At 46.0% G+C, this 22,304-nt stretch overlaps 2 protein-coding genes, 1 long non-coding RNA gene and 1 other non-coding gene across 13 annotated transcripts in view; 3 read left to right on the forward strand and 1 right to left on the reverse strand.

Annotated features, from left to right (window-relative positions):
• Window positions 1-397: 397 nt before the first annotated feature.
• Window positions 398-2,736, forward strand: LOC142417533 (uncharacterized). Of its 2 annotated transcripts, none has more exons than XR_012778043.1 (3): window positions 398-818; window positions 1,281-1,369; window positions 1,626-2,736. It is a non-coding gene; the product is annotated as an uncharacterized LOC142417533 (long non-coding RNA). The 2 variants fall into 2 exon arrangements; XR_012778042.1 differs by having other exon boundaries at window positions 2,345-2,736.
• LOC142417595 (Z30 small nucleolar RNA) lies at window positions 1,675-1,772 on the forward strand. Its single transcript, XR_012778066.1, has one exon. It is a non-coding gene; the product is annotated as a Z30 small nucleolar RNA (small nucleolar RNA).
• Window positions 2,737-2,753: 17 nt separating the features above from the next.
• PEX12 (peroxisomal biogenesis factor 12) lies at window positions 2,754-7,674 on the reverse strand. Of its 6 annotated transcripts, none has more exons than XR_012778040.1 (5): window positions 7,423-7,674; window positions 6,523-7,067; window positions 5,052-5,849; window positions 3,811-3,891; window positions 2,754-3,720 (listed from the first exon to the last, which is right to left on the reverse strand). XR_012778040.1 is itself a non-coding variant. In XM_075518385.1 (3 exons), the coding sequence occupies exons 1-3, from the start codon at window positions 7,546-7,548 to the stop codon at window positions 5,450-5,452; spliced, it is 1,071 nt and encodes a 356-aa protein (XP_075374500.1). In that variant the 5' UTR covers window positions 7,549-7,674; the 3' UTR covers window positions 3,902-5,449. The 6 variants fall into 6 exon arrangements, 1 of the variants encoding a protein (XP_075374500.1); XR_012778038.1 differs by having other exon boundaries at window positions 3,811-3,894; XR_012778039.1 differs by having other exon boundaries at window positions 2,754-3,891.
• A 39-nt stretch (window positions 7,675-7,713) lies between these two features.
• AP2B1 (adaptor related protein complex 2 subunit beta 1) overlaps window positions 7,714-22,304 on the forward strand; it is an 81,269-nt gene continuing 66,678 nt past the window's right edge. For 3 of the 4 annotated variants that reach the window (XM_075518380.1, XM_075518383.1, XM_075518384.1), the window contains exons 1-5: window positions 7,714-7,823; window positions 12,161-12,218; window positions 14,307-14,412; window positions 15,692-15,827; window positions 17,593-17,838. In XM_075518380.1, coding sequence (XP_075374495.1) covers window positions 12,182-12,218; window positions 14,307-14,412; window positions 15,692-15,827; window positions 17,593-17,838 — 525 coding nt within the window. In that variant the 5' untranslated portion in view covers window positions 7,714-7,823; window positions 12,161-12,181. The remainder of the gene's footprint in view (window positions 7,824-12,160; window positions 12,219-14,306; window positions 14,413-15,691; window positions 15,828-17,592; window positions 17,839-22,304) is intronic. The other variant, XM_075518382.1, reaches the window with a different exon arrangement.

Genomic DNA, 22,304 nt, shown 5'->3' on the forward strand with positions numbered 1-22,304 from the left:
GGGGGTGGGGCAAAGGCGGGCAGCTCCGCCTCGGCGCGACTGAGCATGCGTGAGCGGGAGTGCGGTGGCCTGGTGGGGGGGGCTAAGGGTAGGGGGCCCTGAAGGGGATGGGGATGTGCGCCCGGGCCCGGGCCCTGAGGTGCCTGAGGGTGAGGAGGAGTGGGGGGGACCAGGGTAGGGCAGCTGAGAGCTCGGGGTGTGGGGAGCCAGGGCCAGAGAGGCTGAAGGGGTGCGGGGGGGAGCTGGCTGAGGGGGAGTGAACCCGACCGAGGTAGGGCATCTGGGGCTGAAGGGGTGTGGGGGTGATGAGCGAGACGGGGGAAGGATATCGGGGGGCAGAGGGCTGAGCAGGGCAGGCGTAGGGCACTGGGGGCTGAGGGGGATTGGGTGGACAGGGGCGGAGGATCATAGAATCATAGAATGCTTTGGGTTGGAAGGGACCTTTACAGGCCATCTAGTCCACCCCCCCTGCAAGAGCAGGGACATCTTTAGCTGGACCAGGTTGCTCAGAGCCCCATCCAACCTGACCTTGAATGTTCCCAGGGATGGGGCCTCCACCACCTCTCTGGGCAACCTGTTCCAGTGCCTCACCACCCTCAATGTAAAAACTTTCTTTCTTAAATCCAGTCTAAGTCTGCTCTCCCTTAGTTTAAAACCATTGTTCCTTGATCTGGGCACTGAAGAGCTGCAAGGGGCCTGGGGGGAGAATGCAGGGAGGGTGATGGGAAATAGCATGCAAATGGGTGGCATGAGGGAAGGGCTAGATCAAAATAGACGTCTGGACCCTTGGAGAGCCACTGACTTCAGCAACATTTAAGGTATGACAGTTTTTTTCCTCTGTTTTTGCCTGGTACTGGCTCTCCTTGACCTTCTTGGAACCACAACTTGTAACGTATCTTCCCTAGCTCCAGCTTGGTTCTATCAGGCATGTCACCCTCCTCCCTTCCTTTGCTCCCCTACTAAATGCGCTTCATCCCCTTGTTACCTGTAACACTAGGAGGTGATAAGGGAAAAAACCAAACCCTTAATTCATGGATGAGCATAAAACTTAAATCAGCTCCTTTTATCTGTTGCATGCTTGCAGATCAGCCAAAGCTTTAATGAATGCCTCTTTGGAGTCTCTTCTGCCTCGTGGGGTGGCAATAAAAGGGACCAATGAGTATAGGTGTGTCAGGAGGAAAAAGAGAGGTTTTGCTGGCTTAGCTAATGGTGTTTGGGAAGGGGAAATGGAAAGCTTTTGCCTGTGTTATTCTACCAACATGGCTTTGTCATGCACACAGCTGAACAAACAAGCTCTGTTTGGAGAGAGTACGTCTGTCCATAGTGATGGTGCAAAGTCCCAACTCCTCCGTGCTGCTGTGTGACAGAGGTGGGTACAGGAAGGTAGAAAAAGCAACTCGGGGCTAATTTTTTTCAGGCTTGTAACAGCCACTCCTGTCTCATCTCCCAGGGGTCAGTGTTAATTTATTGCAAATTTATTGCAAACTGTCCTGTAGAAAGCCATGTGATCCTGAAAAGAATTAACCCAGAACCCAAGTTAATCTGTGTTTGTTGGGGGTGAGGAGGGGTGTGTGTGTGTGTGTTTGTTTGCTTTTTCCTCTAGAAAAAAACCTTTTCTGTTCTAGTTCCTGACTTGGGAGCAAGCTCTATATTGAATGGAAATACATTTGCCCAAAGCAATGATGAGCGAAGTATACTCTGAACTGGTATTGCTGAGACTTTGTGTCTTTGCTCTGACCAGGGCATGATCACGTAATCTTCTCTCTGAGCTTATTTAGGCTAAGCTCATCTAGAGTAAACAGCTTTGCTTCTACTTGAAACTTTTTGATGCCCCCTAAAAAATATTGAAAAAATATTAAGAATTTTTAGCGATTTCTTTTACTGGCAGAAAAACAAAACCTTGATTTGAAAAGTGAGTAGTGCAAATACTTGTTTGGATTTGTGTATCTTGCTGCAACGCTGGATTTAGTACTGAGCTTGCAGTGAGAGGGATGTCTTGTTTTTTCTCCTATGTGCAACATGGCTTACGAAACTCCAGATATTCTGCCACTGTATCTTCTCCGTTTGTACATGCAATGCAGGCTCCATAAAATGGAGTTTGAGCTGTCTGTCCCCTAGACACCCATTAGCAGTTGGCTCAGCTGTATTATCACCTAGTGATGGCCAGCACTGAGGCAGGAGTATTTTTGGAAGTCAGTTGTGGTGGTGCTGGGCCTGGCTCTGGTGCTCTGCTCTGGATGAAGTGCAGCCCTTTCGGGGGTGGCAGGGGAAAGGCTGGGCTAATCAAGCAAGTACAGGAGAAGATAAGGAGCTATTCTCTAACCTAGTTCTTATTCTCTTCCAGGTCTTGGTGACAGCTTTACATTCATTTCTCTCTTCCTGTGGAGAAGGAAGCTTCTATGGGGAACGCGTACCTAGGAGTATAGTTATGGTGGTTTTCTCTTAACAGGAGAAGCCCCGTGGTTTCTGTTAAGGAAGTAGGGAAAGCAACTCAGTTGCTAATGCACTAATTTTTTAAGAGTGTCTAGATGAGTTGTGAATGTGGCTTAGGCTCACTAAGTATTTTCTAAAAGACTTGCAAAGTCAAGTTCTGACAGTAATGTATTGCGCAACTCCAGTGCTGCTGTTAATGTTGATGTAATTATATTAAGGAACAGAACAAAGCCTCCTGAATGCATATATGATACATGACTGTATAGAAGTCACAAATTAGTAGGCAGGTCCAAAGGTTGATTTAATAAAAAGTCCAAAGGTTGATTTAATAAAGTTGGTGTTCCTTGAAAAAAATCTTTTCTTGTCCATCTTTAGACCATCATGGCTTTAATAACACTATTACAGTTAAAAAGCAGATAAACGGGAATGTTTGCATAACCCAAATCGGTTTTGTAGCTTTGTTTTAGAGCAATTAACTCAATAAACGGGTATGTATTTGGCTACTAAGGACAGGAGGGTTAGAAGAAGCAGTCAAATCCAAGTTGGTATTCTGCAGCCATCTGCAGGAAGACTAATAAAATCTGCCAGGTAACTACGGAGCCTGTCACCATTGTGGGCTTAATGCCTGTTAGTCAGCTAGGCATTAAAGAGCAATTTAACATTCAAAAGAGTAATTACAGCTGTTCAGAACTGTGAGGCTTAGATGTGGATGGTTCTGTGCAGGTCTTGGAGCTGCCCTGGAGTTGCCCAAATCCAAGTTTGGCAGGGACAGGGTGTTGTGCAGCGTGGCGTGGGGGGAGGTGGAGTGGAAGGTGGCCAGGGCCCACAGGCGGGCATCTGGTGGCCATTCTGGAGAGAGCACGAGAGATTAACCCTGGCAGAAGGAGGTGTAGAGGCCCTGGAGCAGTGTGCATGCAGGCAACTTGGTCGTGCTGTTCAGCAGTTAGTGAATCCTTTTGGATTACAGGGGACGATGGTGCAGAACTTGCCCAAGAGCTGTGCAGTGCTGGCAGGTGAGTCAGCATCGGTCAGTCTTCTGTCCCAGGTCTGCCCAGCTTCTCACTGAGCAGCAGACAGATAATTTGGAAAGTATAGGAAGGATAAAAGGAAATAAACCTATCCTGAAATGGAATCGTCAGTCGAGTCCTTCAGCCTTTATTTCAATGAGTGGTTGCACTCCAGTCAATAGGACAATCGGGCCCACACCTGTCTAATCATACGGTTATTGTACAACTGTGCAGCAGCAGTGGAGCATCTTGGATGCTGTTTTTTCACAGAGATGATGATCTGTGTGTGAAGCAGAACTGATGTAGCAACTGATGTGAATCAGTATCCAGCTATGTTAAAAGTGATTTGAAATCTCAGAAAATCTTACACCTTGATGTGATTTCTTTTCCAGCAAGATGTGTGTGCTCTGACTGGCTTTCTAAGAAGAGAATGTCTTTATGGATCCCATAACTACTGGAGAAAGGAGAAATGAGACAGTTTTTATTATTATTCCATAGTGGAAGGATCTGGAAGCTGTATAGAGATAAGATGACAAGCGCTGGGGACAAATCTCATTTGTTACAACAGGTGTTTTCCAGAGCATCTTTGGGAGGATGCAGATTACTGTATTTTTCCATGTTATTCAATAACCTTGCTATCTTGCTTACAGGTGAGGGAGGATATTAGAGATTTTTATCTTCTGAAGCAGAGCTAAAGTGGGGGGAAAATGAGATGACTGGTTCAGTGGATTAAATGTTAGAACATATCTCTTAATCTGGAAAGACCTTGTACTTTTTGCAGCAAACTTTGCTCTTCGTATTCTATAAGCAATGTCACTGTGATGTCTGGAGTAGCTAACTGCTGCTCCCTAGAGCTGAGTCAGGAAAAAACCTTCCATCGTGAAAAATCAGGTGTCAAGCAAGAACCTAATGTCACACACGTTTTCTTTTCTCCTCTGTTCAATGAAAGGATGCTTTCTTATGACACAAATATGCTACGTGGTTGGGACTGGAATAATTGCAATGTAATACTTAAAGCAAACATAGACATTAAAGATTCCCAGCCTACAAAATACTAATCTTATATTCATTATCATCATCTGCAAAGATGAAAGCAGCTTTAGTCTAGTCTCCCTTATGTAAATAGAGCCCCTAGAGGAGCAAGCTCTCTTTTTCCAATCCTCAGAAAAGAAATAAGTTAGGTTCTCAATCAAGAAAGAATTTTGCTTTATAAAAGCATATAATAACAGATTCAAAGACTTATTTAACAAAAAACAACTCTCATCAATTGGCACAGTTGCTGCTTTAATCTGGTTTGTCATTTTTCTCCCTTGTGCAGAAAATGTAATCTCTCTCTTGTATCCTTGTTGGTACACATCATCCCATGTTCCTTTGAAGAGTCACAAGTCTTAATTTAGAACTGTCGATGGGAATTAAGGGTGTGATGTTCTCAATTCAAAGGTGAGTAGCCTGAAAATGCAGGGAGACTTTTAAGAACAGGATGATCAGAGCAGAGGTTTAAGCCTGTCTCTACCTCTTTGACAAGCACCGGTGCCAGAGCTCGCCCCAGGCAGCACGGGTGCCTGGGAAGCTGCTAGGGGAGGAATAACTCGCCTAGAGAATTTTCCCTACCTCTTTAATTTGCTGGCTCATGCCCTCGAGCAGGACTTTTACTAGGGATGCTCTTTGATCCTCACATCTGCATTCTTCTTATCCAAATCAATGTTTCTTCCCTTTCAGTTGGTCTTTGAAGGTATTTCTGTGCTGGCTGACATATTGTGGCTGTCCAATCCCTCTGAAACTGTCACAGGATGTTTGAACAGCTAATAAACAAAGGGGAGAGCCTTACCAGAATTCACAAAGGCAGCAAAGCTCTGAGGTACCACCAAGTTCAAAGGAGCTTTAGAGCTCACTGATGAGCTGTAGTGGTCAAAAGTTCTATGGGACATAAGAAGGGGCAAATTTAGGCTCACTGTGACCCAGCTGCCAGCCTCAGAGGTGCATCTCTCTGAAAGCACGGGGCAGGCCTTTCAGCTCTCGGGAGAGTACAGTTTGACAAGGTGCTGCAGCTCTGTGGCGTAGCCTGTGATGGGGCAGCGCTGGTGAGTTTTCACATAATTATACACACAGCGGTAGCAAAACACAAAGCCAGACGTGGACAGGGCCGTGGCATTGACACGAATTTTGTGGCACAGAGGGCACATGGTCTTCAATTTGGGTAGGAGAGCTGAGCTGGCCCCGTGGTCGAGGTGCACGGGAGGTGGAGGAGTTGGGAGCGCTGTCAGAGATTTGATCGTCTCTTGGTTTTCTGAGGAGTACCACCACTCCAGGAACTGGAGGAAGAACATGCTGACAGACAGCCCGGTAGACAGGGAGAAGGCAATGCCACCCAACGCTTTCCTCACTGCTGATTGCACTTGTGTTTTAATGCTGTAGCAGAGAGAGAAGGTATGGAGAAATTGTTACTACTGCACACTTGTCCATCTGCAAACCACAGCAAAAAGGACTTGGGGAGTAAGTCACTGCTTTATACAGCTTCTTAATGCTAAGGGAGTTGGTCAACATTTCCCATGTTAGTAATGATGCATCTGCTAGGATGTTTCTCCCAGATTCTTTGTATTTTAACAAAGCTTCAAGGCCTGTTTTGTTCAGAAGTCTAAATTGGAAGAGTTTGGATGGAGGGGACCTGGACCACAGAGCGTTTCACTCGTGGATCATCATTTTACAGGACATTAAGCGTGATCATGACTAGCTGCTGCTCAGAAAAATCAAAGAGCTAAGTTTCAGTCCTTTTAGCAATACTGTTGCAGTCTACTTCCCTTGTTAGAAAAGTGCAGGTGAAGACTGGACAGGCTAAAGGCTGGAGTGCCAAAAAAGACCCCCAAACATTGCAACTTTATTACCACAAAATCTTGTGAAGCTAATCCCTGCTACTTGTTTCCTTATTTACACTAACACCCTTTTGGAGCACAGTTTGTCAGAGGTAAACTTAATCTTGAAGAATTTCTGCAGAACAAGACTGTCTTCCTTGCAGCATCACCTCCAAATTAATGCACCCACAGAACCCTCTAGAAAGCAGCAGCTCAGCAGTGTTCTGACATACCTGTGTGTTTGACTTGAGGTGGCTCCAGCCAGTTTCTTCTCCAGGGCCTGGATATCCTCTGCAGTCAGCCTGACCAGGCGAACGCCAGCCAGCCGCAGCATGGGTGAATGATGCTGAGCTTTCCCGAGGATATAGCACAGTTGCTGGATAAGAAACCAGCCCTCCCAGGTCATGTTTACAAAGGGGTAGGCAGCTAGAAAGGCTCTGTAAAAGCGCTTCCAGGACGACGATGGAGGGTGGATGGAGTACTCGTCCTCTTCCCTCAGGCTGGACACCAGTTTCTCTAGCTTTCCTTTCAGGTAAGGAACAAGAACCAGCAAGAGGAGAGACTTCCAGTGCTGCCTCTTTGGCAAGCCAGCAGTGGCCAGAGGCTGCTGTCTGCAGTCTCCTATGGGTATCCTCTTTAAGCTATAGAAGTTTTCAGAAAAGGAGGCACTGCACCTGGCCAGATAGTGCTGCTGGAGCAGCACGTCCAGAAGGACATAGATCTCATCAAACCAGCGCCAGAGGAAGCCGTATCGGCCAGGATTAGACTCAGCAAGCACCTATTGAAAGAGACACCAAACGGAATGAACTGGAAGCGGAGTAACGTGCTACATTACGGTAGCTATAAATTATGTCTCCAGTTCATAAAGCGAGCTGGGCGGGTCAAAACTGTTATGCCAGCTTGTGAGCATGGCCAGAGGTGAACCCTGGCGACGAACAGCTCAGCGCAGAGCTGCGTAGCCTCTCCGGGGTCTCTCTCTGAGGCAGTTTCCCCACAGACTATTCACCCTCAAGACACCGTTCACCTCAGCGTCCCGCTCCCCGCAGCGCGGGACCCCCAGGCCTGCAGGGAGGAGGACACCGCCGCCCCCCCCCCCTCCTCCCTCGCCCCCGGCCTGCGTGCCTCGCCCTTACCTTGACCAGGTGCTGCAGGGCGGGTTTCACGGCGGCCATCAGGCTGTCCTGGGCCACCGCCTCGAAGATGGAGGGCCGGTCATCGCCGGCCGAGGCGGCCGTGAGGTGGGCGCCGAGCTCCGCCATGGCGCCGGCTGCGCCCCGCCCCGCCGCCAGGGGGAGCCCCCGTCCCGCAGGGTACCCCCGTGGCGCGGCGGAGCACGGCGCGGAAGCGCGGCTCTATGCCGGAAGCGCGGCGCGGACGGCGCTCTGTCTCCTCCCGCGCCCCTCTATGGTAGCAGGGGCGCGGCCGCTCTCGGCGGGGGCGGGGTTTATTCTCGGTCCTCGCGAGTCCTCCCGGCCCCTCCGCTCCGCTTCCGGTTCCGCCCCCGCCCCCACAGCGGTGTGTCCATCCCGCCGCCGTGAGTGGGGCCGGGGCAGCCGCTGCGGGGCCCGGGGGGGTCTGGGAGGGGTCACTGGGAGAGGGGGGCGGCACTGGTGGGGGACTGGGAGGGGGGACTGGGATAGGGTGGGGAGGGGCACTGGGAGGGGGCGCTGGGAGGGGGGGGCGGCACTGGTCGGGGACTGGGAGAGGGTGGGGAGAGGGCACTGGGAGGAGGTACTGGGAGGAGGTACTGGGAGGAGGTGAGGGGTACTGGTGAGGCACTGGGAGGGGGGACTGGAATAGGGTGGGGAGGGTCGCTGGTGGGGCACTGGTGGCGTACTGGGAGGGGTAGTGGGATAGGGTGGAGAGGGCCACTGGTGAGGTACTGGGAGGGGGTGGAGAGTCACTGGGAGGACTGGGCAGGTGGGTGCAGAGGTACTAGGAGGGGCACTGGAGGGGCACTGGGCGGGGGTGGGTGCTGGGCCCTGGGAGGAGGCGCTGGGCGGGGGTGCGCTGGGAGGGCAGGTCTGGGGGTGGGGGTGCTGGGGGGTGGGCTGGGATGGGGCTTGGTAGAACTGGGGAAGGGAGATGGGGGGGGGGGAATGAGCAGAGCAAGCTACTGGGATACTGGTGGCCCTGGGCAGGGATGAGGGCTGGGGCGCGGAGGAGGACTGGGCAGGCACTGAGGGAGAGCTGCTGGAGCTGGGAACGCTGGGGAGGGGAGCTGGGATTGGTGAGGGATACTCCTGCAACTGGGGGATACTGGGAGAGGTCTGGGGGATGCTGCTGAGGGAGGAAGGCTGGTGGGCAGGGGGTTTGAGCGGGCCGGGGATGCCTGGGAGGAGAGTGGGTGGGTGCTGCGGGTGGTGGAGGGGCTGCGAGTCCTGCTGTGGGCTGAGGCTGGAGGCATGTGGCGTGTCGGGGGCTGGCGGCAGAGCTGGGACCGAGGGTCTGAGGAGCGAGGAGGCGATAGGAACCACAGGGCATTGGAGAGCGGGATGGGGAGCACCAAAGAGGTGTTTGCTCCCCAAAATGGAAACAAATTACCTGCCCCTAGCACATGCTGTTAGGGCTGCGGGTTTCTAAAGCTGAGGCGCTGCTTTCCCTTTGCAGTCAGTGTTCAGCCGCTCTGTATCGTTTCCTGATGCTCTGGCGGCCCTGAGCCACGCTTGGGCTATCGTGCGGCTACTCGAGAGGCTTTGCAGGCGAGATGGGTGCAGATAAGAGATGGTGGCACCAGCTGGAGTGTAAGCCAGGTTAAACTGGAGATCACTTTAGAGATTTAGGGGTTCAACACTGGATTGTTTGAATGCTAGGGAGCTTGGATCAATACTGAGGCCTTAAACCTGCCACCTTCTTGTTTCCACCTATGTGAGGTCAGTGGTGGAGAGCTGGTCAGGCTGTCATTTGGAGTCATGCGTGGGGCAAAGCGGGTGTTGGTCAGACACAGGATCCAGTTTTCTTTGTGGTTTTGGGCTGAAGAGGCTTATCTTTCTGGTTATGATGGTTCCTTAGTCTTTTCATTTAATCGTATTTTTGGTTCAGTCTACATTTAAATGTCAAGCCAATGCTTATAGCATCAAGCATTGCCAGAGCTTCTGGAGAAATTCCTCTGTTTCATCTTTTCTTGTTTGCTGGGGTTGGAACAGGAGCCTTTTGCTGTCAGCTTGGAAAACCTCTTACCTGTTTCCACCTTAGCAAGTGCTGGACACAGAACAAGGAAGGGGCAAGCTAATGTAGGTTTTCTCCTTACAAGGATGTTCATGATGTTTTCATAATTTATCTTGGCTCTCTTCAGTTTAGATTTGGGTACAAGAAGCTGGCATTTTCTTGAGTTGTTTGAAACATTGCTATTTGTATATCTGGGCTATTTTGGTTTTGGCCTTCATCTGGGACTTGCTGTAAACCACGCTGAGTTTGTTTAGTGGATGAGATAATACTCAGTACTGCTAGCAAGCTGTCTGAACAATGTGCAAAGCAAGCTCTGACATACTTGAAGCAAAAATCTGTGTGCTCATGAGAGAAAGAGCTTTCTCCTGTGTTGCACTTGGAATATGGTAGTTTGCTTTTTGACCTAAGCCAGATCTCATTTACATCTATCTAAACAGGTTGTAAATACACGTGCTGTGCTTAGCCTTATCTGAGTCTGAGTGTTTCTAGGATTCTTCGTATTTCCAAGCATGTGATCTGAAGTTAGAAGAACAGTGAAATGTCCTGCTTTTGGCTTTAAAGGTCATCTCTGAAATTCAGCAAGGTTTCTTCCTCTGTGTAGCTTTATGCAACTGGGATGATGTGTATGGTGGGGTTTTTTTTCTCCTGGATTTTCTCTATAATCTGCTGTTCTGGCCACTGTTAAAACAATATTGGACTAGCTCAGCTGGGAGGTATGATCCAGGTTGACAAATCCACATATAATGCAAACAAAGAACAGCAAGGCTATGTTCAATGCCTTTGGCATGGCACCATGCCAAGTACTCTCGTAGAGGAAAACATTTAAGTCATCTTTTAAGCTGGGCTCAAATCTGAAGGACTGTGTCAGCAATAACATTGCAGCTGAACATGGGCTGTGTTTTTAACTATAAAACAAGACCCACAACAGCTTCTTCTTTTGTGATGCTGTGATTTTTTTTCTGGAAAGATCGCAATGTTGTGGCTCGTGCGGCTTTCCGCAACCCAGCCTCTGTTTTGGAAGGAGGGCAAACCTCTCCTGCAGGAGGAACGTGCTTCCAGAGCTGTCCCCAGGCGTCGTTTGCTCTCCAGCTTGGCAGGAGCAGAAAGGGAGACAAATCAAACCAAACCCAGTAATAACGCCTAATTGGGATGAGGCGGTAACCATGCAGGCACAGGGCAGGCAGGAGCTCGAGGGAACTGGGCTAAGCAACAGGTTGTTTCTCATCTGGTTGGTTGGCAGTTGGACAAGATTACAACTGCTCTGCATTGCCATGCTGTAGAGCGTGTTGAAGGTGGTAGAAATTGTGGCATTACCGCTCAGCTGCTGCTGCTGGGAATTTAACTGCTGAGGTATTAAATTGATCGAGGGAGATGGGGGGGAAAAAGAGTGGTAGTGGTGTTGGGGCTGGTTAAGGGATGAGGAAGGAAAGTGTTAAGAAACACCAAGCTGGTTGCACTGCTGGGCAGTGTCTTGGAGTTCAAAGCTAAGCTTGTCCTTTGGCTGCTGAGCCAGCAAGACCTGCGAGGTTTAGAGGGAAGACAAGCAGCGTTTAGGGAACAGATGACTTGCTGCTTTGCTAGCAGCATTTAAGGTCATGGAAGTACGTACAAGAAAAGGGGAATTGGGCAAAAAAAATAGAAAAAGGAGGAAAGAGATAGGAAAACCCTTTTTTGGGATGGTTTTAGGGTCATAGATTCTTAGTACTGGTGTAAACTGTTTCATCAAAAACAGTGAAGCTGCCTGCTCCTGTGCTTGTTTTTCAGCCAGTACTTGAAAACTGTTTGAGTCATGTTTGTCACAGAGCTGGCAATTGTAAGAATAAAATGATGGATATCCACATATGTTTGGGCAATCCCTGTATTCTAAGGTATTAATAGTTTGGTTCCGCGGAGCAAGAAGTGTGCTGGTGAGACCGTTCTTGTGGCTGTGCTAAGCACTTGCTGTCCCAGCGGCATTTTTCAGTCCTGTCCACAAAAGTGCAGTGTAGCACTGAAATAATAAGCTTGTGTGTGTGTCAGAGGTGGGATGTCAGATCTTGGCAGAGAAAGATTTCAATTTCAAGCTTGAGAGAACTGAAAAGTAATGGCTTTTCTTTTAAAAAAAACCCTGCTTTGCATCTCCCGGGAACAAAAGAAGGGAAATAAATGAAAGGGCCTCGGGGTGGGTATTGCAAGTAGGGTTAATTGTTCCTTCCATCAAGATGCAACACAGGAAAGTATCGTTAGGGGGAGTTCACAGTTGCCTTTGTCTGCAACATGGACTTTTCGCTTCCAGTCGAGATATTAAATGTGCAGTGCTTTATTTGGAAAATGAAATTGTGTACCCAGGGGAAAGACAGCTGCAGAACATGTCGAGATCTGCTGATTATAAGGAGTTAAAACTGCCTTTTATCCTCGAGACTGAGAGTTTAAAAAGCTGGGCTGAGCACCACTGCTTTCCCAGCCTATCCGCCTCAGGCTGTTTTGTTTTCACTAACATTGTTCATCTGAGCCCTTTAAATCCCTGGGTTTGCCAAGTAATATCAGCAGCAGGTGCAGCATGAAGATTGTGAAACTTCTGCCTGTGGTTGTAAAGCATTTGCTTCTTCCCTTACATTACGCACTCACCAACCGTCCTTTCTCTGAGTTCCTGCCTTGCAAACTGGGTGTTGTCAGCTCTGCATGCTGTTTGACTGCTTGTTCTTTTTTTATTATTATTCTCAGGTGTTTTAAAGAACTGGAACCATGACGGACTCCAAATACTTCACGACCAATAAAAAAGGTTAGTGTTAAGCTGGTGCAGTGGATTGGAGGTGGTGGGTGGCTATTTTTACACGGCTTTTTTAGCTGCATGCAGAAGAACTTGTGCTTTTCTGTTAGCTCTGTCCCTGTTTCTTGTCTTAATCATCCAGGGAGAAACTTCTAAAGTAGGTCACATGGTGACAAAAGACAAAACTGATGTATTATATGGTTTTGTGATGCACAAATGACCCAAATTGCTGCTTTTTCAAGGATCAGAGAACAAAACATTGGGATTTGAGTGCAGATCTGGTCAGAGACAAAGTTTTAGTTATGGACTAACAAGTTCAAGACTGAGGATGGTTGTTCGTTGCGCATCACAGGATTAAGTTGATTAAGAGACATTTAATATTTAAGGTATAAGTGTATATTTCTACATCAAGCTGTTGCAAAGATAATGGGATTTCCTATTGCTGCTTCCTTCAAAGCTGCAGTGCTCTGTTTGACTTTCCCTTGGCTTTACTGTAGGTGTGGTGGTCACCTCACCTCAGGACAAACTGCTGCTGTTAAAAATGGGAAGACGGGAAAGTATCTTTGGGGGTGTTTTACCCGTTCACCCGTTTCAGTGGAGGATTTGTTCTGCTGAAACTGTCCCAGCCAGACTTTTTTTTCCTAACCTGTTCTTAAACAAAACAGTGTTTATCCCAACTCTTGCTAGCTGCAATTTAAGCCTGCTGTTGCTCATCTTTCTCCAGTAGATATGGAAAATGGTTCACATTAACCTCTCCTTTTCAGAATGACTGAATGTTTCTGATGAATGCTTGCCAGGAGAAGAAACTACAGCGTTTATCTATTTATGTTTCATTAAGCTTCAGAATGAGCTCATAAGTTAAGCAAATGCAGTTCACATCTTTCTAACGAACAGCTCTCTGTAAGTTCAGTCCTAAAGTATCAGGCAGATTTTTCTGGGATGGCTGCGAGGCCAGCCTGCACGGTCTGAGCTCTAGTAAGGACGCTGCTGCTGGCTCAGCTCTGCTCCGGGCACCATCTCAGTGTGAGTAATGTGAGCATCTCTTTCTCAGGCAGGAGGTATTACAAGTGGTCACTGCACTGTGTTCTTCAGAACAGTAACTTCTTTTTTGAGGTACCTGTTAGTCTTTCTGTGCCAGGCTCTTCAGTAATTAGTGCTACTGATCTGACAAAGTGGCATGGGTGTGTAGGAATCGAAGATTAGGGGCTAAAATATGTTTTGTCAGAGATATTTTGATACATGTAATGTGTCCTCAGCCTGTGCCTTCCAGTGGGAATATCGCTCACTGTCCTTCCTGGGGAAACTGTCTGTCAGTCAGAAGCATTATCCTTTTCACACCGCTTGCTCTGTCTGGAACAGGTCTGATAAGCTGTCTTTTGGACATGTAGCTTTATTTTGCAAACTTGCTTTGCCACTCTTGTGATCCAGCCTGAACTGACTTTCCATGCAGTAGTATCTGGAAGAGTTAGTGTCATAGAAAAGGCTGCTTTGGCAACCTCAGAATCCAGGTGAGCTGTGTTACTTGCTGCTTTTGTTAGTAGTAGCTCTGTCTTTCTAGCTTGGAAGGAATTTATTCCACTGGACTAAATTTGATTTCCTGTTTCTGCCACTGTGTATCACAGCATTTTGGCTACACTGCAGTCTGCTGTTTTCTCATTGCGTTTGCAGGAAGCAGGCGATGATGAGCAAAAGTTAAAAAGTCTGGGCAAAATTCCTAGCGAAGTTAGTTTTTTCTTGCAGGCTCTAATCTGGCATCTCCAAATATCTTTTCATCCTGGTTATATAATAGTTGCCTCTGAGAAACAGACGCTACAGTGATGTGGTTTAATGTTCTAGAAGTGGGAGAGCTGCAACATGCAGCGTGGTTCTTGTTAACTGCTTTTTCGTTAGCGAGTTATAGCCCATATCATTCTCTGAGTGCCGCAGCTTTGCTTCTCATTGAACCGTGTTCTCCATAAGGTCCGACAGAGCTTCCACATGTTGCTGTACCAGTTTTATGGGAACAACAGGCCGGGAAAGTAAAAAGTTGCTTTTGAACTATCCCTAAAGCAAGACCCTTTTCTCCTCCCAAGAGGCTCAATCTGTTTTGTCTTCTGCCAGGAGAGATTTTTGAACTGAAGGCTGAACTCAATAATGAAAAGAAAGAGAAGAGGAAAGAAGCTGTAAAGAAGGTTATTGCAGCCATGACCGTGGGGAAGGATGTCAGGTAAAAGCAACTTCTCTTGCACCTGTAGCAGCTCTGGTTCTCCTGGGACTCTGTCAGGTGTAGTGGCACACATCTCCATGGAACAGGAGCTTGTCATCTCAGCTGGGTAGTGAGTCTACCACTATGTGACTCTAATGGCTGAGTCCTTGCCTATGCTATGCCTGAGTCACAGCTTTTGCAAGCTCCTTCATGTTACTGAAAGCAAAAGAAACAACTGTTTTCAGTGCCGGTTTAGCTATTAGCCCTTTTTATTTAAAAACCCACCCAGAATTCAACCATTTAATATGTCACTTTAGATGATGCTTTCTCACTGCTTGCTAGCCTGGGTTTTAGTGTTAGGAAGGTAATTCCAAGTGTTTTTCTTAGCCTTACTTATCACAGCATAAATTCAAGCTACACTTTAAAATGAGTGGTTTTTAAACTGAACCTTTGTCTCGTAGTGACTAAAGGACACAGGCATTTACCTTCTGCAACATTGTCCCCAATACTTTTTTGTGTCTTTGCAGCAACCAGAAAAACTTGCTTGAGTGAATGCTTTCTCCCTTCCAGCTTCTCCTGTTACTGGAGTCTACCATAAAGTTGCAGTAGTCCTGGATTCATGGCAGTGTGGTCTGTTGCCACGGAAATTAATATAAGGTTGCAAATTTAGCATCATGACTTCATTGTAGAATGAAGGAACAGATGAACTGGGAGAAAGAAAAAATAATCTTTTTGGCCAACAGCACTTGCCCTTCACCTTTAGATCTCCACAGCATACCTGAGAGCTGTAGATATCCTTGTGTAACTTCCTCTGTTCTTCTGCAGCGCTGCTTACAGATTGCTGCTTGATATTTGAGTGAAACTCAGCTTGTCAGTGTTTAAGCTCCTAATGACTCTAGAGTTTACTAGTCTGAAATTTGGCAGGTTCTTTGTAAATGTCCTGCATTACCAAAACATTTTTAAGCAGCTTTTTTTCTTGTGGGTTCATTTCCAGGCCTGGCATGGTAAAGTTTTCTTGTTTGGTGAAATTGCCAAGTAAGACACTTTTAGGAAATTGCGTTAGCTTTCACCTGTTCCAGAACTGACTGATGTTAAAGCCTTAGAAGAGTTTAAATGATAAAGCTGTTTAAAAAAGCCATTGCAAACTGTTTTGGGAGGGAAGTTGACCTCTCATTAGACAGCAGCATACTTAAAGTGGAACTCCAGTTTTCCTGGCTTCCTTGATATTGTTACTATCCCCTTTGCATACCATGTAATCTCACTGCTTTTTCTCTATTCTCACTTACTGTTGTCTATCCAGCTCACTTTTTCCTGATGTTGTGAACTGCATGCAGACCGACAACTTGGAGTTGAAGAAGCTGGTCTACCTATACCTGATGAACTACGCCAAAAGTCAGCCAGATATGGCCATTATGGCTGTCAACAGCTTTGTGAAGGTAACTTGCTCCCACGGCTCATCAGAAAATGGTTCAGCGTGGTGGCTGTCACCACGTCTCCTTTGTCTGTTAGCCTTTCTGAGCTGTTGTTTATCTCTGCTTTTGTACTTGAGTCTCTGGGCTGGGGGTGCTTGCAGAGGAGCAGAAAATGAAGAGTTGGCATGCTGAATCCAACAGGTCTGGGTCCTCTCTCTCACTTGCTGCTGCTAGTTATTGCAGAGGAGATGACAAGCGCCCCGAAAGCAGTTATGAGAGAGCCTGCTCCAGGAAAAGCTCCTTCTATCATTTTGCTTATCATTGAAGACCAACTGCTGATATTGGATAACAGAATTTATATTTTTTTTCATCTTCCAGCCTTTGTAGTATCTCTGTCATATGGATATCTGCTTCTTGTTTGAATGTTTCAGCTGTGCTCTGTGTGGAAAACCTTTCTCTCTGGTGAAACTGAATGATGGTTCACTGGAAAAATAACAGCCTGATCGCTGTATTGCCTTTAATTCTGTTGTCTAGTTGCCTCTCCTTATCTAGGAAATGTTATTTCAGTCCCATGTTATGTAAGTTAAAACCTGGTGCTTAGAGAAAGTTTGAGATTCCTCCTAGAGCATTATAAAATCTGAGAGACTGGGGAATCTATCATGTTTTAAGTTTCTAGCATGGTGCCTGAGGCTGAAAGAGGTGAGAGGACCTAGACTTGAGAGCAGGACTGCTCTTCTCCCCAGAGATGTCTCTACCTCCCTCTCTGGAAAGAATATTGTTGTCTGTCATGTCTTTAAAGTGTAATTCTGTTAGAATGGACTAACAGAAACCCATGATATTTTCCAGCTTCATGCTTTTCCATGCAAGGAAATGTCTGATGTCCCTTTTGACAAGTTGAGGGACAAGTGTTTGTAAAAAGAAGGTGTTGACACTAGTCTGCGCTAGCTCAGCACGCAGTTCACAGTTCAAGGTGTTGAATGCACTGGTAAGAGATGTCACTTCTCTTGTATGTGTTTAAAAGTGATGCATTCAGGTGTTTTTTCAGCTGTAGGAAATTTAAACAGTGAAAGGTAAATGTACCTTATGCTTTTGTAGGTCATCCTGCATCCATCCTTTTATGGGCTGATTTTGGAGGAGTGTTGCTCAGAGACATAGATAGATTGGATGTATGGAAAATTATGTAGGCATGAAGTATAAAGTGTTAGATTCCCTTCTGTGTGGGTTGTTTTTTTTCTCATCAGAAAAGCACCTGTAGAGTAGCCTTTGCCTAGTTCTTCATATGTTGCAAACTTAGGGGATGCTTGTGTCTAGAACTGATGGCCTGTGAGAAATAGACCTTGATGACTTTTGCATTGTGTGTATTTGTTGACTTTTCCCATTATATTCTCTTTCTCCTTTAAACCAGTAAGGCTGGAAACCAGTATTTTATTCTGTCTGAAAGTTGCCTGCGGCTAGCTTTTGAGTGGTGAGAGCTGCCTCTCTAGCTTAGCTGTACTTTGGATTTGGCTGCTAGATCATGTTGAAAGAAGCTTTGCCTGGGGAGAGAACCAAGGGACACAGAGATCACAGTTTTACTATTTTGCAAACTGTCATAGCCTGAAAACATTTTGCGATGGTGTAGAATGTTTCTGTGAACTAGTAAGATCCATCTTTTATCCCTGATCTGAAATAATTGCCTTTTTTTAGCATGTAATCAGAGAGAATGCTTTTTGTTTGAAATAAGAACAGCCTGAAGATACCAGTGGCTAGAGATGCAGATTTGTTTACTGCATATTCTGTCCCATTGCAGGACTGTGAAGACCCAAACCCTCTTATCCGTGCTCTGGCCGTCCGTACAATGGGATGCATCAGGGTGGACAAGATCACAGAGTATTTGTGTGAGCCTCTTCGCAAGTGTCTGAAGGATGAAGACCCTTATGTACGAAAGACCGCAGCTGTCTGTGTGGCAAAGCTGCATGACATCAATGCCCAGATGGTGGAGGACCAAGGATTTCTGGATTCTCTGCGTGACCTGATTGCAGACTCCAATCCCATGGTAATGTATATGTCCTTCCAGTGCATTGCTTGAGTTTGTAATGGGCAGATAATCAGAAACATGAAGGCTTTTTAATTGCAATTGATGCACTGTGATGAATGCATTGGTTAGAGAACACTTGTTGCTTCAGAAAATAGGAAATACCTTTTATTCTTAGATTTCTTTGTGCTTTTACCTGTCTTGCCTGCCTTGAGTGCTGCAGCAATAGTTTAACTTCCTGGTCAGATGAGTCAGAAGAGCAAGAAGTACTTGATGCTTCTACGTTGGTGACAGCTTGTAGCTGTTGCCTTCCTACAGGCTTTGGCTGCTCTTGGAGTAAGAGGTTGGATGAATTCATTCATTAATGCAGATAAATCCACTGGCCTGTAATGAGTGGGGGAAAATCAATGCTTATGTTTTTAATAAAGTTAAATCAGTTATCAGAGCAGAGGTGGAGATCAAGACCAAGAATTTCACAGGAGTAAACTACCTACTAAACCAGTAGGTCATCATGGTTGATGAAGGGTCCATTTCCACACCAGGCATCTTCCACTATTACTTTGTAACCAAAATATGGTGGGCAATGGATTGAAGTGTCCCACTGCGTAATCCTTTCATGCAGTATTTTTTCCTGTGATCTGCCAGAATCCAGTGAGCATATCCATATTGTTGTAACTCCTGTCAGGAAAGCAAACTTCTGCACCTTGGTTTAACTCAGTTTAAGGATGTGACTGCTACTTTTTTAGCTCTCTTAGAGCACAAATCTGATTGACTCTGCTTAAAGACATAATTTCACATTGTAAGGGCAAGTCTAATAGCTCTTTCTATGGTTCATGAATCAAACCATATAAAGCAAATTGCTGTCCTGTTATAGCTGTCTTTGGGCAGCTCGGGATAAGTGCAGGTGGTAAGGTACCATCCCCTTTAGTAGGAAAGCGAAGGCTGCTGATTGCATTTCTTATGTTTTTCTAAAGACAGTAAAACTAAACGTGTCTGGCTTTCACAGGCACAAGTCTGTGAGTGGTGGTGCCTATCAGAAGAGAGAAGCATCTATTGCCTCTGATATCTGGCTCTTTTACAAGCTGTTCTTTTTGTACGCCTCCCTGATATTTATTTTTTTTATGCCAGGCTTCTGCGTGAATATTGATGACTACTTGAAGATGCTCTGTCTGTCTAGGCAATTTTGAGGCATATAGGGGAACACCTGCTTTTTTCAATTTAATGTTGAGGTTGTGCCTTGCGGCGTCTGAAAGTACTTGACTGGGCTGCTTTAGTTCCACTTAAATGCTGGCCCCTGGCATTCACTAGCTCACAGACAGCAATGGAGTGTGCTGTGGAAAGGGATATAACCTACTCTTCTCCTAGCCTTGGTTCCAACTCTTTAATTTTCTTCTGCTGATTACAGCCACATGATTATGAGTTGAGGAGCTCAGGCTGAAAAGATGTGGTACTTCAGGAGAAATTAATAAGGGTTTTCTTGCCCTTTCTGCTCATTGATCTCTATGGAACTAACTGTTTTGGTAAATGAACCATTGGCTGTTATGAGAGCACCGATATCTACTTCAAAAGTACGTTAACTTAATACTGACTGAATGGAGAGAAGAGGAGAAATACCAAAGGGCAGTGTATGTTCCATTTGCTAAATAAACCACCAAAAGTGGCATAGGGGTTCCTAATAAAACATCAGTACAACTAATGAGCTCCTTGGTGGCAAGGAGGATGGGCTGGGACAGCAAAACCTTTGCAGCTGCTGCGATTGATGGCAGCTCTACAGCTACTGAAGCTGTGCAGGATCACGGTACCTGCCTCACCTGATCTTCCCGAAGATGGGGATTCACAGCAGGGGAATGCAATTTGGAGGAGTGATAGTGATGGAGAGGCCTGTGGTGTGTTTCCAGATCTGCAGAGTTTGAGAGGATGATGTGGCTGGTGTTCAGTGTCCTGGTTTCCCAGATTTTACTGTAGATGGGGCATTATATTCTTGCTTTTTAAGGGTGCATGGGGAGAGATTTTTATCAGGTTTGGGGCTCTTATAGCTGCTGACTTAATACAATATTTAATCTGGTTACAATTTTTAGTAGCTATAGACCTTCCTTCTAGTTAAGTTTATTGCTTTGGTCCCCTTTGAAATTCATGCCTTTGTAGCACAGTGATTCCCTCAAAAGTACAGGAGCTATCCACCCCTAATTAAGGTTCGTCTTCCTAGTCAAACCATCCAGCTCATTGCTGCTTTCTCCACGTGAAACTCCAGTGGGGGTTCCTGATGACCAGGAGTTGTGCTTGCCAGATAAGTTATATTTGTGTGCAAGTTGATATTTATTAACATATTTCTCCATGATCAGGTGGAATATAGCCCTGTCTGGAAGCTCTCTGTAAGTAAAATGTATGTATCAGGATCGGCTTTCAAAAGAAAGGTTACCAAAAGGAATGGTACAGATGGATCTATCCTTACAGCCTATTCCTCTGTGAATGGTGCATCTCAGTCATTGCAACCTGTTATCTAAACTCATTCATATTTATAATATAAATGTTTCTCCTCTTTTGATGACTTGTGGAAATAGGCAACATTAGACACTTAATGAAGCAGAATTTTGTAGGCAGGAAATCCGCACTTGTTCTCTCTTCTGAGAAAGGAGTATTTTGAGCAGGAGCTAAAAAACTCCTGTTGAAAAATAGTCTTCAAGAAGGGTTTTATTATGGTTTTGTAATTGGCTGCCTCTAGCACATGAGCAAGCACTAAGCATTCTAGCTGGGTGCTGGGTAGAGTAACAACTCCATCTGTGGCTTGCTAATTGCCCTGTAATTGTGCAGAGATCAGGGCGCATGTTTCTATCAGCTCAAATCACTCTCATCATAACAATGCCTGACTAAGTTGGAGGTGAACTGGTCAGAAACATTTTGGGTTTGGCTTTTTTTTTTTTTCATATTTTTGGACTAATAGTTTATTATCATAGAATCGTGTGAGCAGAGATTGGGGATGTTCAGGGCATTGCTTTGAAGTCCTGTTGAGGTGCTGTCGGTGCACAGCCAACATGCTTTCCCCCTTTATCTGGGCTTTTTGTTGTCAGGATCTGGCCTTGGTTCAAATACAGTAATAAAGTGATCTTTTGAACAGGTGTAGGATTGCACCCTTCCAGATGAGCTGGCTGTAGTTGTGATTAAAGGACTGACACCCGAGTCGGTGGTTCACTAGCTTTTTCTGAAAAATCTCTGTGGTAGCTTTGCAGTTTCTCCTGGATGAATTAATTCAAACTTCTAATTGCACATATATTGATATGGATATATATGGCAAGTTACCAGATGGGTTGGTGGCTTACTACACTTCAGCTGAGTTATCTGAGATGTCTTACCTTGTGCAGGCAGTGGGCCAATAGCGCATACAAGGGCATGGTTCAGTTACTGGGTGGTTACACTGCAGAAGTTTGATTGTGGATGGAGTCTTTAATCTCGTTTTACAGATGGGCCTAATGTGCTCGTGGCTGCCCTTTGTCACTTGGGATCCTGCCGAAGAGTTTCCCTCCATAGAGGGAACCCTCATTTCTTCCCAGAGCTGTCTTAAGGCAAACGCTTCTTTTTTGCTGTGCATTTCCTTGCATGAAGCTCAGCAGAACCAGGTCTGGATGAATATAAAGCTAGGGCTTGGCTGCTTTGGGCTGTCAGTGTGCTGCTGGACTTACTCAGTCCTAAGGGCCTTTTTTGCTGGTATAGTGCAACTCAGAAAGCATGTCATCCCATAATCCTCATGTTGTTCTAACAAAACACAGTTTCAGTATGACATCCCAGGATTTTTTGTTCTTCTCATATGCAGGATGGCAAATTACTGCAGAACACCATTCACACCCAGCAACCAGTAGATAATAGTGGGGTGAGAGAGGTAGGTCTGTTATACACCTACTGATGGCCAGAGACTCTCTGAAATCTTGGACAAACTTTTCTTCTTTTTCCTGGTACTGTCTTGTTCTGACATTTGTGAATCGGACCTAATGACTGCCCATTGTTGGAGCAGGCGCTGAGCCCTGGTGATGTAGAGCAAGACCACGAGATGGCAGCAGTTTAAAGCAGAACCAAAGCTGTTGATAGACACCTTATTTTGTAACTAGTGCCTTCCTGGCTTTTATCACTACACTTCTTGATTTTCTTCAGGAATGTAAATATTAGCAGAAAAACATAAGAAGAAATCCATCTTAAGCCTTACTAGTCTTTTCATATTTGAATGGAACAACCTTTCTCTCCAAATATTTTCAATCCTTGACCTTCTTGAGGTAACTTTTAACCCATGGAATAGTTTTCTTGTCAATCTACCTGTTATCCACGTGGCTTAAGTTAGGTTGATGTCACCTTCTCCCAGTTCTTTTCTTGGTGCTGTTGGGTTTTTAATTCCTTGTAGCATTTCTTCTTCCTCATATTCTGTGTTGTCACTGTGATGCACTGGATCAAAGCTTTCACAGGTGTGGCTGTTCTGCTCCTGTGTTTTTGTGGGCTGTATA

Source organism: Mycteria americana, chromosome 15 (assembly GCF_035582795.1).
Source record: "Mycteria americana isolate JAX WOST 10 ecotype Jacksonville Zoo and Gardens chromosome 15, USCA_MyAme_1.0, whole genome shotgun sequence".
Taxonomy (NCBI): Eukaryota; Metazoa; Chordata; class Aves; order Ciconiiformes; family Ciconiidae; genus Mycteria; species Mycteria americana.

Bases quoted from the DNA above. Each gene is read 5' to 3' on its own strand.
- PEX12 (XM_075518385.1), bottom strand. From the start codon at position 7,548: ATGGCGGAGCTCGGCGCCCACCTCACGGCCGCCTCGGCCGGCGATGAC. The intron at 7,068-7,422 runs GTAAGGGCGAGG...CTCTTTCAATAG, and splicing joins CCCTGCAGCACCTGGTCAAG to GTGCTTGCTGAGTCTAATCC. The intron at 5,850-6,522 runs GTATGTCAGAAC...TCTCTGCTACAG, and splicing joins ACCTCAAGTCAAACACACAG to CATTAAAACACAAGTGCAAT.